The sequence below is a fragment of the Mastomys coucha genome, unplaced genomic scaffold (assembly GCF_008632895.1).
Source record: "Mastomys coucha isolate ucsf_1 unplaced genomic scaffold, UCSF_Mcou_1 pScaffold15, whole genome shotgun sequence".
Classification (NCBI taxonomy): domain Eukaryota; kingdom Metazoa; phylum Chordata; class Mammalia; order Rodentia; family Muridae; genus Mastomys; species Mastomys coucha.
In genome coordinates, this window is record NW_022196897.1 from 98,012,303 (window position 1) to 98,030,941 (window position 18,639).

General features: G+C 43.2%; 1 protein-coding gene across 9 annotated transcripts in view; it reads right to left on the bottom strand.

Moving 5' to 3' along the window:
• The window catches only part of Ryr3 (ryanodine receptor 3), a 538,051-nt gene that overhangs the window by 194,833 nt on the left and 324,579 nt on the right, over positions 1–18,639 (bottom strand). For all 9 annotated transcript variants that reach the window (XM_031371354.1, XM_031371356.1, XM_031371353.1 and 6 more), the window contains 8 exons: positions 16,384–16,592; positions 14,458–14,633; positions 13,197–13,233; positions 11,638–11,801; positions 8,806–8,971; positions 4,109–4,195; positions 2,957–3,183; positions 270–1,062 (listed from right to left, as the gene is read on the bottom strand). In XM_031371354.1, coding sequence (XP_031227214.1) covers positions 270–1,062; positions 2,957–3,183; positions 4,109–4,195; positions 8,806–8,971; positions 11,638–11,801; positions 13,197–13,233; positions 14,458–14,633; positions 16,384–16,592 — 1,859 coding nt within the window. The remainder of the gene's footprint in view (positions 1–269; positions 1,063–2,956; positions 3,184–4,108; positions 4,196–8,805; positions 8,972–11,637; positions 11,802–13,196; positions 13,234–14,457; positions 14,634–16,383; positions 16,593–18,639) is intronic.

An 18,639-nucleotide genomic window follows, 5' to 3' on the forward strand; every position in this document is an offset into this window, starting at 1 on the left:
AAGAGACATGGGCCAATCCAGTACCATGAAAAGACTTCTACATGACACCTAAACATTTAAAAGTTTCTCACTAATGAAGTTTGGCATTTTCTTGTTGTCTTGGGGAAGCCTAAAGAGTATATCCCATGAAAATAGACATCACTCAGGGACTCTCTACACATCTCTACTTTAGTAAGAGACTCAGGCTTGTGTCCATAGTCTACCATACCCAGGCTTTCTCCTCTCCCTTTAGGGCACTTTACCAGAGTTTATGTGTTGCTCTCAGTTACCTGCAGCTTGACAGACTCAGGTAATCGGGTCTGCAGCAAGCCTTTGACTGGAGCGTCCTTGCTGGCTTTTTCTCCAGCCTCCACTGCCTTTTCCTCTACATGGATCACTTCTTTTTCTCCTCCCTCTTCTGTTTCCCCACTGTGCTCCCCAAACACAGAGGGATCAATCAGGAGGAGAATCTGGCGAACGTCATCATCGTCAAAAACGCCCATGACTAACAAGGTTCCAATGAGTTTCAGCACGGGCACAAACTGGAACTCCACAGAACCCCCAACAGGGTCTCGAATGTGGGCCCCACTACAGTGCACAGCCTCGGTCAGCATGCTCAGGGCCTTTGTTTTCAGAATCTGCAATGGAATCTCAGGGCTCTGTTTCTGATGCTCCTCATTTGTCACCACAAAGCAAGGCGTAGAGAACCTGAAGCCTGGCTTGAGACACGTCCGCAGGCCCACCCCAGGCAATCCGTGCCTCTTGGACTCATCTGGGTATAGGCGGATATTCCTGGTAGTGCTGGTGATAGGGATGATGTACTCATTCTTCATCATCAGCTTCCTCTCCTTAGCATTGGCCAGGTGGATGCTAATGAGCAAGTCATAGAAACCAGACCGAAGGAGACCAGGCAAATACTTGTTGTCGATGGCATAGAAGAGCTGGGAGAGGTCCACATGGCTGCACAGGGCAGAAGCGACTCGGCTGTTTCCCAGAGCACACACAGCACTGTAAAGTCTCAGTGTGTGGTAATGGAACTGCATCAGGTCTTCCTGCTCACAGAGCTCCAGGATGTCCACACACCTGAGGATAAGACAACCCACCGTTCCACAGTGAGAAACGAGTGCCAGGATTCAGTGTAGTTGCCCTGCAAAACCCCAGAAAATTCAACCAGCTCAGTGGAGATGGCAGAAATCTCTGCCATGCTTTCTCTAACAGTGTATTCCTCTTCTCTCAGTTATGGTCCACACCCAGGTTCCTAATGGTCCACTATATCTCATTACAATTTCCTAAAAAGCCCAGGAAATGGAAGAAATTGGCTTACCAAATATCAAAATATTGAAATAGAAGGGAAAAAACCTAAAACCCCAAGGAGAAAGACACCTGGGAATATGACAATGACCCTTCATATCTCAAGGTTCAAGTGGATCTGTTTCTTGCCACAGCCTTTCAGAATACATAGCTCATACCCACATCCACATCCACATCCACATCCACATCCACAGCCACATCCACAGCCACATCCACATCCACAGCCACATCCACATCCACATCCACAGCCACATCCACATCCACATCCACATCCACATCCACAGCCACAGCCACATCCACATCCACATCCACATCCACATCCACATCCACAGCCACAGCCACAGCCACAGCCACACCCACTGTCACATGCATGGCCATGCCTACTGCCATAACCACAGACACAACCCCTTCCAGACTACCATTCACATCATCTACGTAGTCCAGCTTTGCAACACCTACAGGGCTTCTCATCCTTGGAAAACACATTCATCTACACTTTTGTTCTTGAGAGGAAACACTTTTCCAACTGGTAGTCATTGGCCTAATCAAGTGAGTGCTTCCTTCCTGACATGAGCAGCCTGCTTGCCTGTGTGTTTCTTCTTTGTTCATGTAGGCCCAGGGATAAGGTTCTGGTCTTTCCTTAGATTTTCATTTTGTTCTTCTCTTCATGGTATGTTGGGGACTTTTGAGATGGGGTTGTTGGGATGGGTGTAATGCTTTCTTTACTTTCCCCATAGTCTCCTGTCTCATAGTGGTACATGATCAAAGGGGGATGCCCAAAGGAGAGTTCTATGGGGGTGCAAAACACCTTCTCATTCTGTGCATGCTTTTTCATTTGGACTTTTAGTATTTATTTTGTGTAGATGAGTATTCTGCTGGCATATATTAATGTGTACTGTGTGTATTTGTGGTACCCACAGAGGTCTGGAAGCGACAATGGCTCCCCTGCAATTGGAGTTTTGTGTGAGCTGCCATGTGGGTGTTGGGAATTGAACCTAGGTCCTCTGCAAGGACCATAACCAGTGAGCCATTTCTCCAGCTCCATGCACATACCTTTTCAGTTAAGGAACTTTGAGGATAATAACATCCACAACAATAAGACTTACTCAGTTCTCACTATGGCCAGAAATGGCACTGGATTTTACCCTTACTACTAGGACCTCACTCTCATCCTAGCAACAGTGGGGGGGGGGATTCTCTTTTGGAGCATGACTGAGGTGGGTGTGGCTCGGAGTGTGTGAGCAGTTTACCAAACCACATATCCAGAAAGTGCTGGGATTGAAGCCAGTCACAATCCTCTTAACAAAGGGACCCGAGGACCAGGACTCTTAGTTCACTAAATCAAACTAGACATGAGCCATTCCTTGTCTTTTTATAAAAATAAATATATTTCAGGATCACTTGTATTTTAATTAAAGGCATGGGCATATTCCCTTACTACTACTAGTCTTCAGAGAGCACCATGGCTGGGGCACCACGGTGTATTCTCTGCTGTTTTAGAGTGAATGATGATGCTGGAAAAGAGAAAGGACAGAACTGAGGTACTGTGGAAAATTAACTGTAGTTATCTTAGCACAGCTTGGGGTCCACTGCAGATGCTCATGGTTCCCTCTGGAGCTTTCTGGCTTCCCAGCACTATCCCTTCCTCAGTGGGTCCCTCCAGTACCTGTTCTCCTCAGGGATGTGGAGTGCCATCATCTGCAGCGGTTCTAGGCACTGCACTACCCAGCCATGGCGCTCGCTCACCCGCTCTGTCTCCACTTTGAGGAAGCTGCTGGGCATGCGACTCCAGAGCACAGGCTGGATGGTTTGGACATCCAGCCGAGGTGGACACTGTGGGATGGGGTTCTTCTCTTCACTCTTAAATATGGCTGCTGACAAAGGCATTGCATTCTGGGGCAAGGTAGAAAGACATCATAGATGAAGAGGCATGTCCCAGGGAGCATCTTAGTTGCTGGATCATGCACCTGGCTTGGGATTATCACTACACCAAACCCAGACACTACTGGGGATGCCAGCAAGTGCTGGGTGACAGGAGCCTGATATAGCTGTCTCCTGAGAGGCTCTGCCAGTGCCAGACTAATAGAGAAGTAGAGGCTCACAGCCATCCATTGGACTGAGCACAGGGTCCCCAATGAAGGAGCTAGAGAAAGGACCCTAGGAGCTGAAGAGGTTTGCAGCCTCTTAGGAGGACAACAACATGAACTAACTAGTACCCTCAGAGCCTCCCAGGGACTAAACCACCAACCAAAGAGTACACATGGTGGGACTCATGGCTCCAGCTGCATATGTATAACAGAGGATGGCCTAGTCGGTCATCAATGGGAGGAGAGGCCCTTGGTCCTGTGAAGGTTCTATGCCCCAGTGTAGGGGAATGCCAGGGGCTAGGAAGCAGAAGAAGGTGGGTTGGTGAGCAGGGGGAGGTGGGAGGGAACAGAATTGTTTTTCCCAGAGGGGAAACTGGGAAAGGGGATATCATTTGAATTGTAAAGAAAATATCTAATAATAAAAAAGAAGGACCATGTATCCTAAGGACCTCCAAAGGCTTTGCCACCATTAATTACAATGGTACACAATGGCTTATGTGAGAAGTAATCAATCCTTTCAACAGCCAAAATGCAGGAAGAAAAGGAAAACAAGAAGGCATATTCTATCATCGGAACTTCCCAGCAAATTATAGAAGCCTAAGAGGCAGGGAGGTGAATGAGAAGAGCGAGCTCTTCCCTGCATTCTAATGCCTGGGATTTACCTGTGATGGTCAGTGTCACCTTCCCTTGGAATGGGCATGAACAGGAGGGGGTGTGTGTCAGATACATACCTTCAGTTTTCCAAGTTCAAACTGAAACAAGGAAGTGCTTGTAGGCTGGAGGAAGACCGCAGGGAACACTTTGGTATTAGGCTCGACCTGGAAACCAAAACAAATCAAGAGGTTTGCCCAGGGCTATGAGATCACAGTTTGCTAAGCCACTGGCCTCAGTAGTTAGTCATTTCATTTAAGCTCAGCTGAGAGAAAACAACTGGCTGGCTGGTTATTCCCCTCTGATCAGACATTCTCAGAGCCCTTATTAGACTCTGACACAGCTCTAGGCCTTGTGCCCTTTCTGCTTTTGGATAAAATATCTTACAACTTTTCTGTTTCTGCCTTAGGTACTGGCAGCCAGCCGCTTTCCCTGGAGTTCAGGATCAGAGTCATAAGGCCAGAGATATCCATTACTCCCTAGTCGGGCAAAGCACTGATGGCTACTGAATAGCAGTATGTTTGGGTAGTGACTTGGGATCATTTTGGAAGGCAAATGGCAGGTTCACAAGGCATACTAAGACACCCTGCAGTCAAGATTCTTAGATTGTTGGCACTGGTAACTTACTGGGGAGTTAATCTGAGCACTGTAGAATAGGAAGTGACATCTCTGCCCTGTACCTATTATATATCTGTGAGCACATCATCATCCTAATGACTAACAAGATCTTCTGACATTGCCAAGTGTCCTGGGCTGGGGGTAAACGCACATAGCAATTGAGAACTGATGCTGTACTTTAAGGTTCTTCATTGGAATAGGGACCTTGCCCTCTCCCTGGGCTGCTCTGCATGCTTCTGTATCCTTTCTCTGCACTTTACACTTGCTGTACTTGTTTAAGGTTTGAGATTCTCTGCTTAGCTTCTAATTGCATCTTGCATTTATTGCACAGGGCATTTGCATATGATATCAGGGTTCCACTTATTATCTGTTCACTTTGATGTATACAAACTTAGGTGATATTACCATTAAGTAAATGAAGTCACTTCAGAATTGTTGCAATTCTCCCTGCCTACAAATTCAAGGGTGTGTAGCTATATTGACTATACCCTGACAGTACATTATCCCTAGGGCCTTCATTTTATTTCTAGCAAATAGAAAGGTACAAAAAATGTGGAGGCTTTAATTCCTTTGAATAAGATTCTAATTTAAACAGCCTGGCTTTTTAAAAGTTGCTTTATACGAGCTGGTTTCTGGTCCTTCAAGGATGACTTATTGCAAACTTTATAAACTGATCAACCAAAGTCCCAAAGTGTCCTCATATCTGACTTAGGGAGTACTTTGAAAGCCTTCAGACAGAATATTTTCTTGTGTTGAGCATACACTCACCATGATGAACAATGCAGATTTTTGTTTAGGACTAAAGTAAGAAGAGGAGCATAGGGCTCCTTAGGATATACCACAGGGGAAAACGGTATTAGTGATGTGGTAAATATAATTCCAGAAGACTCTGGAGGACCCTGGATTTATTTCTGTGATTATGTTAATGGAATGTGGGATTATGCATATGCAAGAAAAGCTGTTAACCAGTTGAACTTGGGCTGGAAAAAGATGTGGGCTTTATTTAATTACATGAGGGTAGCTTAAAAGCAGATTTTTTTTCCTGCTTTTGTGGAGGTAGAAGGGAAAGTTGGAAAGATCTGGAGAATAAGAAGACCATGCTGTGAAGATGGAGGGACTGTGTGGATGGTCTGTAGGCACTCTGCTAGCACAGCTACCCATGAGGAAGAACCCAGGGCCTCAGAACAATAGGCCTAGAGCTTGAAGAACTGGCTACCATTAACAACTCAGAAAAACTCAGAGAGGGGTTCTTTCCAGGCCCTCCAGAGCATAGCCTGGCTCTGCCCAGCAGGTGCCTTGGTTTTTGCCATGTGAGAGATCCTGAGCATCTGGCAAGCCTGCAGAACCGGGAAGTAATGAACTCTGGTCGTTTTAAGCCACTAATTTTATGACAACTTGTTAGGCAGAAAAGCAAATACAAGTGATTTCCCAGCCAAGCCAGTTAGTCTGACAAGAAATTCCAGTGAGTACTCATGAGGTGCCAGCGGCTGCACCATGGACAAGGAGCACAGAGCCCACCTCCACCCTGGGAAGGCTCACTAACTGAAGGCACTGGCCATGCTCATGTGCAATGAGCAGCTGGACTCCAGCTATCATGGCCTTTCTTCATTTTCAAAGCTGCAGTTCTTTTTATCACTGGCTGATCTATTTGTCCTTGTACTGATAGACATCTCATTTCTAATCATGTATGAAGGTCAGGCCCTAGAAACTGGCCTGAATCTACAGCTAGCCTCTCTCATAAATCTGAACCTCACAGCCAGATCTTCCTTTTACACAGATGATGTAGGGCAGTTAACCAGGACTAACTTGAATGTCTATTTTGGTTCTCATTTTTCTACTGATCTCATTAAGTGGGAGAGAGAAAGGATTTTAGAATCCATAGCATCATTTAATGGGAGGCCTGGAAACATGGTTTAAGAGAATCTTTCTCTCATTACATTGGTCCACTCTGAATTGAAGGCCAGTGTATAAATATTGTTGGCCTGTTTCTCTTGAGATAATTGAAAAATGAAAATGACTATAGCTGTGGAATAACAATGATCTAGCTGACAGGGACCAGACACATGGCTGAACATGCTTCTGTCTCACAGGGATTAGAAAGGGCTAATTGAGTAGGAACCTCCTTAAGGACTCTCAGCAGAGTTCTACCACTCTGCCACCCAGCAAAGTTCTCTGGGATTGGAACATTGAGCAGGAGAAGAGTTTGAATGGACTGAATAAGGGAGATGCTCCAAGAGCACGTTGCTCAATGATGGCAATGGTCTAGCCTGACATTGTGTAGGAATCACCACGCAGGATGTGACGAAATACCAGAAGTGTCTCCTTTTGTCTAGAGTATCTTAGTCTCATGATCTCTTTTCTGAGGCAGGCAAGTCACTGCTGCTGCAAATGCCACCTTGCTTTGCCTTAATGTTTGCAGATCTCCAAAGTCCAATAGGTCATAAAAGTTATTAGATGCTCCAGAATTCTCTGCAGCTCAGGAGGGACCCTTCAGTGCAGCCCATTTCGGAAGTTAATGGGAAAACACTAATGGGTTCTGAAGGACAGCAGTAATGTACATAAAAGCTTCTCAAGGGATGTGAGCTGAGGGAAGCATCATAGTTGGAAAATACCAGAGGAATACTTTACTTTCTTCCCCAGAGCCTGGGTTCACAAATGCCTCTTTCTGGAATTGGCTGGGCTCTCCAGCGGCCAGACAAGCTTGCCAAGTATTGACTATGTTCCTCACAGGAGGAGGTTCTGAGTGTGCCATTCATTGCAGGAACTGCTGGAGAGGCAGGTAAGCTGCCTCCCTGTCAGTGAGCTGCTTCTGACATGTAGACAAAGTTTGGTCTACCTACCATTTTTGGTTAGTGAGTCTTTCTATACACTTTAGCCCATCTTCCCAAGCAGAGACAAGACTGCTGATTGCCTACAGGCCTTACAATCTAAAGACTGTGATCGGGGGCTGACCAGGGCTTTTATCTACTATGTAACAGCAGGGTATTACATATCTGTTGTGGTTCTCTAAGCTGCTAATCCTAAGAGGCTGCATTGAGCTTCCTTAACTGCTGCACATCACTCAAGCTCAGAGACCTTCCCTAGCTCCCTATTTTCTATGTATACCTCCCTCCCTCTCCAAATGGAACCCTTGTTACCAATCATAGAGCCCACTGTCATTCTATCTGCTTACCTACTGTACCTCCTTAGAATACCACTCTTGTCATGCTCTCAAACCTAAGCTTTTTCCCTAATGAAACTTTCCTGATTGCTCTTCATGGGAGAAAGGTCTTCTTGTACCTGGCTTAGCAAAGTCTACCTACACAAACACATGACTCACTGCCCTTGACTGTGCTTAAGGTGTTGGGATTGCTTGGAAATGTAATCCCTCAACATAGCACTTCCTACAGTAGACTTTATGGGTCTCTAGGCTTGAGAGTACTACAGGTTAAGGTCAACAAAGCAATTTACCATTTCAGTAACTTGAGAAATGCTTGGCTAGACAGGTTTCTTCTTAAAGTATTCTCAGATTTTAGTGGAGTAAATGTTTATCATAGATTTTAAGAAAAAAGTAGAAGACATGGCTTTCAAGAAAAACACATTTGGGATGGTGGTTAATGGTAGGTGTGTAATTAAAGGTTTTCCTGGGGAATTCTATTGAATTTTACAGTTTATGAAATAAGAAAACGTGTGACTTACAAAAGAGATCTGAAGGGCTCACATTAGGTAGCCATTGGGAGCATAAATAGCCTTTCAGAGGGCGGAACTTCCACATTAGTTTTGATGTGTTTCTATTTTGAGAAATTAGTATCTTAAAGTGACAACTAATTTTGTTCATCCTTTAAACCTTTAATCTTCCATCTTATCTATCACAGACAACATAAAGACAGCAGAGATATACTTTTGGAATACACGAATAGTCTTTCAGAGCTCAATAAGGAAAAACTGCTGTTTCCTCTTCAAAGATGACCAGTATACAGAAATCATCCAATACATAAACATATTTTTCTCTGTATAAAATACAACCATGGTGTGCTTATTTACTGGTCTAATAGCCAGTAGTCTGCATGGGCTTACCAACTGGGGGAAGGTGATAAGAGTAGAAAAGAGTTAGGAACATAACCATAAACCCCAGGCTCAAGGCCCAAAGCAACAGCTCAACCTCAGAAGCCACGCCTACCTGGTAGCAGGTGCCAAGTTCTTTCCCATTAGCTGAGAAGGACAACATGCCCATTGCCAGATCTAGAAGGCAGCCAATCTCCAGGTCTACATTGCTCCGACTTGATCTTTGGGAACTGGCTACAATGTCCCCACCCCAGACCATGTAGCAGTTGCTGCGTTTCACACTGAAAACCAGAGAGAAGAGAGGAGCTGTAGAATATGGTGGTTTGTAACCACAACTCACTTACAATATGCCTCAGAACCTTCCTAAGAAAAGTTACCATTAGTACTACATAACTGTTTTCTTGAATGGAATTGTTCAGCTTCAACTAAATCTACTCAGGCAAGAACCATTGTGGGTGCAGATGTGGCAGAACGGCAGGCTGCCTCCTTCCAAAGACCTCAGTATTCAGATAACTATTTCTTAACTCATAAGCAATTCAATCTTCTGACCCTGAGGAGAGTAATACTCCCATTTTAGGGACAGAGAAATCAAAGCACAGAGAGGAGACTACTACCTTAGGAAAATCTACAGAAGAATTTGGATGAGAAGCAAAATCATTGATCTGGGTTCAGTATCCCTGTCTGGCCTTCAGGATCACAGGCCATAAAGTGCTTGAGAACTTGGACCATATTCTTTGGAATGGCAACTAGGATCCAAATAGACTGTCTTTGATGGCCTCCCAGCTCCCTGAACAGTACTATACTCTACTTCCTGCTCTCTAGAAGTCTGCTGGCCTCACTACCAAATAGCCTACATAGCTAAATAACCACTTAGGTTTCTCTCTCACTGGCTGCCTACCGATTTCCAGAGTGTAGAACTTTATATGGTCCTTGTATTTAAAGGAAAGCTGTGATGACCAAAAGTCTCCAAAGGTCCCCAAACCAAATTTCTTATTCTTTTCACTTTTGTGGTGGTGGGAATCAAACCCAGGATCCTATGCAGAGCAAAGAAGGGGTCTACCACTGGGCTGCACCCCAAGCTATCATTTTTTCAATGGCAAGATTTTATACCCAGAGTGAACTTTTGAGAAGATAGGCCATGTACAATGTGATTCTCAGAGCCTCTCACAATGGGTGGTGACAAGAAGCAGTCAGTTCTATCTCCGTTCCAGCTCACCTATGGTGCAACAGCTGAAGGACCTGGGCCTTTGGAGTGATGCAATGTGGCCTTTCTTAGGTTAAAGGACAACTGATTCTCTACTTGATGCAAGGGAAACCCCTTTGAACACACAGACCAATCTGATGTAGCTTGGCCTAAGTTCTTGTGGCTTAGCTCTGTCAGCTGTGTGAAGGAACCTAGACCACACATTCAGCACTGAGTGGCAGACAGTTCCCCGAACCCTGAAGGCATTTAACTCTGAATTCTTCTTTGGAAAATCCAGGCTGAATTAAGATATTCTGCTTCCGTCTGTTTATAGAAGCCTGCCATTTTCTCCTGTGAGTGGAAATCCCCTTTCTGAGCACACATCCCTTTCTTTTCATTTCTTCTTATTCGGGACAATAAAGGGGTTGTTTACTCAGGATGAGTGCCCCTAGGCAGAGACCTCTGCAAATTGAGTCTTCCATTTATAGCTATGGGTAGGTTTCTACAAAGTTTGAGCTCAAGCCATGATATCCCTGCTTTATAAATTACAGAATTAAATTACTGATGTATTGAGCTATGTACTGTGAACTGGCAGGCTTTGTGTATATTTTAAAGATACCAAATTTAAAATGCCCTGGAACATGTAAAACTCAATTTTGTGTTTATTGCTTATTATGTCAGACAAAGGACTAAGAATTATTGAGCACTGCAGTGTGCCAGGCCTTGCTTTAAGTGCTGACAGTAAGAGTTAATATTTATCAAGTACTTGAGATAAGTCACTGTCTTAAGCCTTCTTTTACAAATTAATTCATTTACTTCTTACAGCACTATGGGATTTGAATAATTATTTTCATTTTATATATAAGGAAATCAAAGTTCAAGCTCACATGGCTAGTAAGTGACTGAGAATTAATTTCAAACCTAGTCAGTATATAACTTGACTTCAGAGTCTGTGCTTTTATTCATCTGCCTCCAGGGGTCTGCATTGGGCAACAAGATTCTTCCATGGCAGACAGGTTTTGATGAGCCTTACTGTACAAAAAAGCCCTGACAGGAAAGGCTTCCTGACTTTGCAGAGTGTAAAGGCTTCCCTGTGAAGAAATCTACCACATCTTGGCACAGAGCTACATAGGGAGATGATGTTCCAAACTCAGAGGAGAGGAAGCAGGTGATGTGACATAGGTTTTAAGATGATGCTTGGGACACATCTGGGCAAAGGCTTTCCCCAGCAGCAATGCCAAGGAACAGCTCTGACCTAGGTGGACCTGAAACACATTTCCCCCAAAGAACCCTAGTCTAATACTCATTGGTTGTTATTCATGGTTCTTTCTTTCTATTCTTTCTGCTGTGAGAGATCATAAACTCTTGGGACAAGGGGTTCTGATTTGTCAGTTGCTATGTGCTACTGATCATCTGTTCAATTTCCTCTGAACTGGCTTCTCTTAGACAACTTTTTTTTTTTTTTTTTTATCTTTTTCTGATGTTGTAGTAACCGGGGCCTGCTTCAAAATCATGGAAGCAAATGTGGAGAGGGCTCCCTGACTCCCACTGCTTTTCTTCTCCCATCGCTGGGTTGTGAGAAACGAGCCTTTGTCTCTCCAAACACTCCTTTGCACTGTCATGGTGATCCAAGTTTCCTTAAAGATTTTTAATCAATTAAGCTCCTATTCACCATTTCAGATGGGCTGGGATACTTTCTTCATTTGGGGTATGGGCTATAAATGAGTACTGTAGGGAGGAAGGAACTTCTTGGGACCCCCTTACCTTTCATGGACTCGACCTCTTTCATCTCCCAGCGTGACAGTCACAGTGCAGTTTTTATTCAGGTCAAACTTTTCACTGTATAAGTGGTAGTCCGGAGTCACCCATCCAACCCAGACACATGATGGGTCCTGCCCAGCAAAAATGCGGATAGCGTAGTAGCATTGCTGTGGAGCGGACAACAGAGTGTGTGAGTAGTGTCTGTCCGGAGAGGAGAGCTGAGAGATAAAATCATTTGGTAGCTCACTTGGCCTATTTTTGTGGAGACGCACACACTAAAAGTTTCTTTTTCTTTTCCTATTGGGTCTCACTTTGTAGCTTGAGCTGGCCTTGAACTTGTGGCAACCCTCCTTCCAAAGCCTGTGTCACCATGCCTGGCTCAAGGAACACACTGTTGAGGGTATACTGAAGGTACTCTAGACATAGGACAAGGCTTCGATTTGTTTTTGTTTTTAATGCAAAGTCTTGAGAAAGAAGCTGAACAAGAAAATGCTTATGCCCAGCAGCCAACCCATTCTGTGTTGCCTTTATGCCAATGAAAGGCAGTGGAGAGGACAGCAGTTCTCAATGAGGATAATACAGTCTGTGAAGCTTATCACCATGTTACAGTAATAGCTACAGTTCCAAGGATGATGCCAACCTCATTCCTTTCTTTATGACACCGAGCACATTAATTATTTATACTCTGTCGACTTTTCTTGATGGAGAGGAAACAAAAAGCATCAGTCAGGAAAAACTAGGCTTGAATGTTTGGCAAAATTGATCATTATTGTGTGAACTTGGGTAAGTCTTTTGTCTTTTCTGTGCACAATATCACGTATCTCACAGGAGTTGTTACTAAGTCAATTAAAGGGAGAACAAATGGGGACATATATATATGTATATATATGTATATATATGTATATATATGTATATATATATATAATATGTTGATCATAGGGCCCACACATAGCAGAGGTATAATTTGATGCAGCAAGAATCTTTGTTTTGGTGCTGTTTAGTTTACAAACGCAAGGGTTAGTTTATAGACAGGGTAGCATGTGCTTCTTCCATAGATGCCAGGCGCTAAGGAAGAATGAAAGGAGGAAATTAGGATGCATTTTTTTCTGTCTATTGTCACTGTGGAAAGGAACCTGAGGCAGCTTCTATCCTCCGGCTGGCTTCCTGCTCCTTCTTTGATTGCTTTCAAGATCGCTACTGGCACCGAACAGACACACCAGGGAACAACTCATAGAAGTTGACACAAAAGTGCAAACAAAAGGATTTAATTGGGACTCTTCCAACTCATGTTTCTTTCAATCACTAAGGCAGTGATGGGTCCCTGGTGGCAAATGGGCAACAAGGACACATGATACCCAATTAGGAGCTCCAGGTTGAGCTCTGTTTTCATTTCTTTATTTGAGAAACACCATGCAACTGTTCTGGAAACATCCAAATGTATATTATGAGACAGAGTAATTGACAATTAAAGAAGATCTCTAGACAAATCTTTGCTGTATGGGGCATATTACCAGGCAGAGCAAATCAAATAATTAAAGCCATAATTGAGCACATTTACTTACTGTTGTTGTGTGAGAGAGTATTTCTTGCATCTGTTTCCTAGGGGAGATAATCCATGTTTTAGTTATTCAGTTGTATAGAGAATCCCACAGTTCTGACAGGCAATTGATCTACCTTTAATGATCAAGGCAGGTTTAGTAAACTGACTGTTTTCTATACACAAGTGACTGTAATTGGTCTTGGGAGTTGCTCATTTGTAAGCTGCTGCCATAGGCAGTACTATGAGTTCCAAGATTTCCCCTTGCTGCAGGTTGTAAGTTAATGTGGAGAAGGAAGGAGGGGTTGTAATAACATAGGTAGAGATGCTTCTGAATGGATTACAATGCTCCCTCAAGCAGCTGTGCTTATTCAAAACCTTGATGGATAGTGAATTGCTACAAGAGATTTGTACAAGACAGCTTAGACAGTAGGCACACAGCAGTGATTAAAAATAGACATCAAAGGAAAAAAAGACAGCAAGGAATCCATTCCTTATCAGGAAGGAAGAAATCACATTACTCAAGAGTCACACAGAGGCGAGGTTGGGAAATGCCCATAACTATGCAAAGATGGCAATTGCCCTCCAGAAATTTTTCCTTTCACAAAGAAGCGGTCTTTTTGCTCCCAAGCTACAAGAAGGATGAACACAAAGAGGTCCCAGCTCAGAGATTCCAAGGAGAGCAGAAACTTCTATTCTAGATGTTACTCTGTTTAGCTGTATGGGTTTCTTAACTTTGCAGTGCACCTCCGTACATACATACATGCCCTTGCATGCACTTGTATGCATATACAAATACTCATTTCTTTGTATGTTGCATGTGTATGGAAGTGCAAATGTGTGCCTGCATGCAAGGGTACATGGATGTATAGATGCATCTCTGTGTATAGGAGCATATTCACATGTATGTACATAAGTATGGAGGCCAGAGATCAACCTCCTGGAGAGTTCCTCAGCCTCCATCTATTGGTTTGTGGAGAGGCTTTCTGGCCAGTGAGCACCTGAGACCTGTCTGCCACCATAGCTTTCTTAAAACAAACAAACAAAATAATCAAACAAGAAAACATCATGATTCTACGGATTCAACACATGTTTTCATGTTTGCCCAGCAAATACCTTACAGACAGAATTATCTTCCCAATCCTGTACATCCCATTTCTTTGCCTGACTAGAAGGATAGAGGCCACCACAAACTGACTTCTTGTTGTAAAAAAAAAGCAGAAAAGTAATCTAAGAGTAGAATAGTTGTTGTGTCTGAGAATTACAGGATTGCTCCATGCCCTCACCTTTTTTGGAAGGCTTCACTGTCTAGACAGGGACTGTGGCTGAAAGAGGAATGGCATTCAACAGGCATGCTCAGGCGGCAGTAGATCATGTTGGCATTGCTGTTCTGTGTGCCAAAGGTCTTGTGGGTCACCTTGAGGCATGGAGGGCTGTCCATGGTGCCATCAATTCTCACAACCTGGAACATCATCATTAGTCCTTACCCTGACATAGAGGAGGCTGTGACCTTGACCCTGTCTGTCTTTCACTGACTTAACATAGAACATGACATTCTTCAGACTATAGTATTATAAGCAATAAAGAAAACTATGATATTCATGATGTGGGCTTGCTCCTGGTTGGAGAAATTAGTTGCATAAAACATACCCATAGCTGCACTGCAAGGCCAAGGATGAAGAACAAATACTGGAGAGAGGTATCGTTATTTGGGTGATACACTGTGGTGTCCACATACTGCTGGCCTTTAACTCAGGGGGTAAATTCTTGAAAGAAAATATCTCTAAACATTTCCCTTGTCAGTAAGCATCATGAGAACATCTAACAGAAGGGAACCAGAGAGCTTCAAATTCAGGAGGAGACACAAGTTCCCTCAGAGGGCACTTTGACCCCACAGATTTCCATCTGTGTTAGAGTCCTAGCCTAGAGCTGAGGTGTTCCAAACCTTCTCTAGGTCCTGGGGCGTTTCACAGCTCTGGACTACAGGCATTACAGAAAGGGGTTCCTGCAATATTAATAACTGCTTTGTCTCCCAATCTTTGTCTTTCTCTATCTCTGTGTGTGTGTGTGTAGGGGGGCATTCTGGGGATTGAACCTGAGTTTTCATTCTTACATGGTGAGCAATTTATCAACTGAGCTATCTCCCCACCCCAAAACAACTTTAAAAAAATTATTTTATTTTCTTACATTCCAAATGTTGCCTCCCCACCATCCACCTTCTCAGTCCCCTCTCCCAGAGTTCTTCACCTCCTTCCCCCTCCCCTTTGCCTCTGACAGTATGCTCCCATCACTGAAACCTTTCTCTACTCTTGAGAGAACAGTTCTAATACTGGGTTCCATGAGTATTCTCACATTTGTTTATGTGGCCTGGATATTTTCCCTTATGTCTAGAGTCTGTTAGTCTGTCAAATGTGTGACACCTCCAAGATATAAGAACCATACTTCTAAAACAATAGCTATTCAGCAACTAGAAAAATAAAATCAACCCAGGAATGTGAGGCTCAATGTCGGAAGAAGCAATTCAGAGCTGCTGCTTGCCATGTTCCAACCTTCTAGAAGGATAGTTAGGGGGACTTAGAGACGGGTTGAAACAAACCACTGGCTTGATCCCAAGTAACGTTGCAACGGAGCTGGTTCATTTGGAAGAATTCTTCCCTCCACGTGCATCATGTGAAGACCATGGTGGGCCTCATCAAAACAAACCCAGAACCTAAACTTTGCTTTTTACAATCTTTAGGTTTTTTTTTTGCTTTCCTTAAATGTAGAAGTGCCATAATAAAACCCTGTACTCCAGCTTAAAATGCTGGAAATATAAGGCCTAATATAAAGAAGGCCTTAAAGACAAGTTATGAGCATAGAGGAATATGCATATTTGCTATTGTATATAATGCCAAGTAGAACTATTAAACTTCATCAAGAAAATGTTTCTGGACACCGAAGTACCATGGCAGTGCCATTGTAGGAAGGTTGGCAAAGAATCTGGAGATCCAGGCTGGGAGCTAGTCTGAAAAATTGTGTATAAGCCTGTTGTTTCTTCTGGGATGTTATAAGTACCCAGTTCAGGGCTCTGAAATTGTAGCATGAAGACCCAAGGCAGTACTTGGTAGGCAGCTAGGGTAGGAACTTAGGCAAGTATTGTTTGTTGATGGGAGACTTTGTAGGGGTGCCTTGGCCTGCTTGCCCTGCCATGACCACCCATGGTATGATCTTACCTCTATGTGGGGATGATCCTTGGGCACATTCACAAACGTTGGGAGGCGCTTGCTAAACCACACTGCAACATCTCGGTTCATATTTACCGCGAAAGGCTCAAAGCCCTCCTGGAGTCCACACATGGTATAAAACTTGAAGGTGCTGGCATCTGTGCCAAGATTCATGCGGCCAATCTGAGATAGCCCCAGAGAGCAAATGGGCACAAAACCTGCAGAATAAAGATTGTGGCTTCAGTCCATAGGCACCATTGGGAGAAGCTGTGGAGAATCTGGAGTTGTGGTTCCTGTTGGAATTGGGAATTCCAGGAGTTAATATAGGAAACAACCATTATCTGTCTCCTTGGTACAGCAAACAACAATAGGAAGCATGATGGTGGACATGGTGCTGAACCTAGGTACATGGAAGAGTTAAGTGAATTTTGTTCAAACTGACTTTTGAAAAAAAATCTCATGCAGTTAAGAATATTAAGATGGAATGGTAAAACAGATATGAAAAAGATCTATTATCTACACTGTACATAAAATTATTTAAAATCTTAGAGAATGGGATGATGGTTCTACAGTCAAAGGCATTAGATGCTTTTCCAGAAGACTCAGGTTTGATTCCCAGCATCCATGTGGCAGCCCCTGCCAACACCAAGCATGCAAGTGATTCATGGACATTCTTGCAAATAACATGACTATGCATATAAAAAAATAGAAAAATACTGATATAAAACTTATCTTAGACCCTGGGAAATTTTAGGAACTACTAAAGCAAAGTCAATCCACAGTACCTATAGAATGACTCGATGAGCAGATTTTATAACAACAACAATGACATAGAGCCCGAGAAGACACACCTGTAATACTAGCCCTTGGGAGGTGAGGCAGGAGGATTCCAAGATCTAGACCAGTCTATCTATACAGGGATTTTTAGGCCAGTCCAGATAATACAGTGAGATCCTGTCTCAGAATATAAAAACATAAAAAGTAAAGCAAAGCAAGCAAGCAAGCAAACAAACAAACAAAAAAACCTCAAGAAAATGATCTACTATCTGAGATAATGAAAATATTTGTTGAGATAATGAAAATATCCTGATTGGCCATGTGAAAGAGAGAGGTGTGACATGGTTTCCTGACCTGGAACAGAGGCAGCAGAGCATGAGCCTCTAGTGATTACTGAAAGTTTCTGGGCAAAAGGCTTGTTTGTATTAAAAAAAAAAAAACATATGATTTTATGTTTCTCCTTCGGGAAATATTCTCCCTGCCAAGATTAGTCACTCCATAATAGAAGCAGCATGAGTCCAGGAGGCCAGGGTGTGTCTATGTCTCAGCAAAATGGTAAATACTGAGACCTCAGGACAGCTCTTAAGGCTGTGGGAAAGAACTATGAAAACGAGTTCAAAAATATATAATTTCTCAACTATGCAAAATATAAAGATACAATATGAGTTATATGAGGGGCTTCATGGACCTAAAAGAGCAGAGACAGCTGCACTAGGAGCCACCTTGTCAAGAAGATATAAAGGCAGGCAGATTCTTGAGTTCAAGGTCAGCCTGGGACAGAGCTAGTTTGGGCTCAGGCATGATAGAAATGGTAATCTCAGGACAGGATCCCACCTAGCTAGCTCACTGTCTGTGCTTACAATGGCAGGAAGATCTCTGAATTAATTTGTAATGTTAAAAAATTATGCTTGCTATAGGGGCTGGGATCATGCTATACTGATTCATGGGATAATCAAAAGGGAGCCTGGGGAAAATACTGAATTGATATACAAGTAAAAGACCTGGGCTTTTGGTCTGAAAAAGATGAGCTATCCAGAGAGTTTTTGAAATTGCAAGAAAAAGCTGTCTCGAGAGATAGCAGAACCTAGGCCACCAGCTTACAACCCATGATTTGACTTTTGAGTTGTTCTTTTGCCACTCTCAGACACCCCTTCCTCTGAACCCTTCGCCAAACCCAGGTTGGTCCTTGGCATATGTTAATTTCTTGACTATTAAAACTTTTTACATATTCCATGACATTACATTGTATATCTTAAGAGCATACACAGCATTTTTTTTTAAATGACAGTGTATCATACTACTCTTATGGGGCTAACCAACTGTTTTACGAATAAATTTTAGACCTGCCCCATTGAAGGGAATCCATGCCTGGTACTATAAACCTCATTAAAAACACATAAGCCACGGCAGAGCAGCTTTTAGGCCTGAACGAGTAAAATGGGTGTTATTGTCCAGCTTCACTTATATAGTGTCAAGATGTCTTCTAAA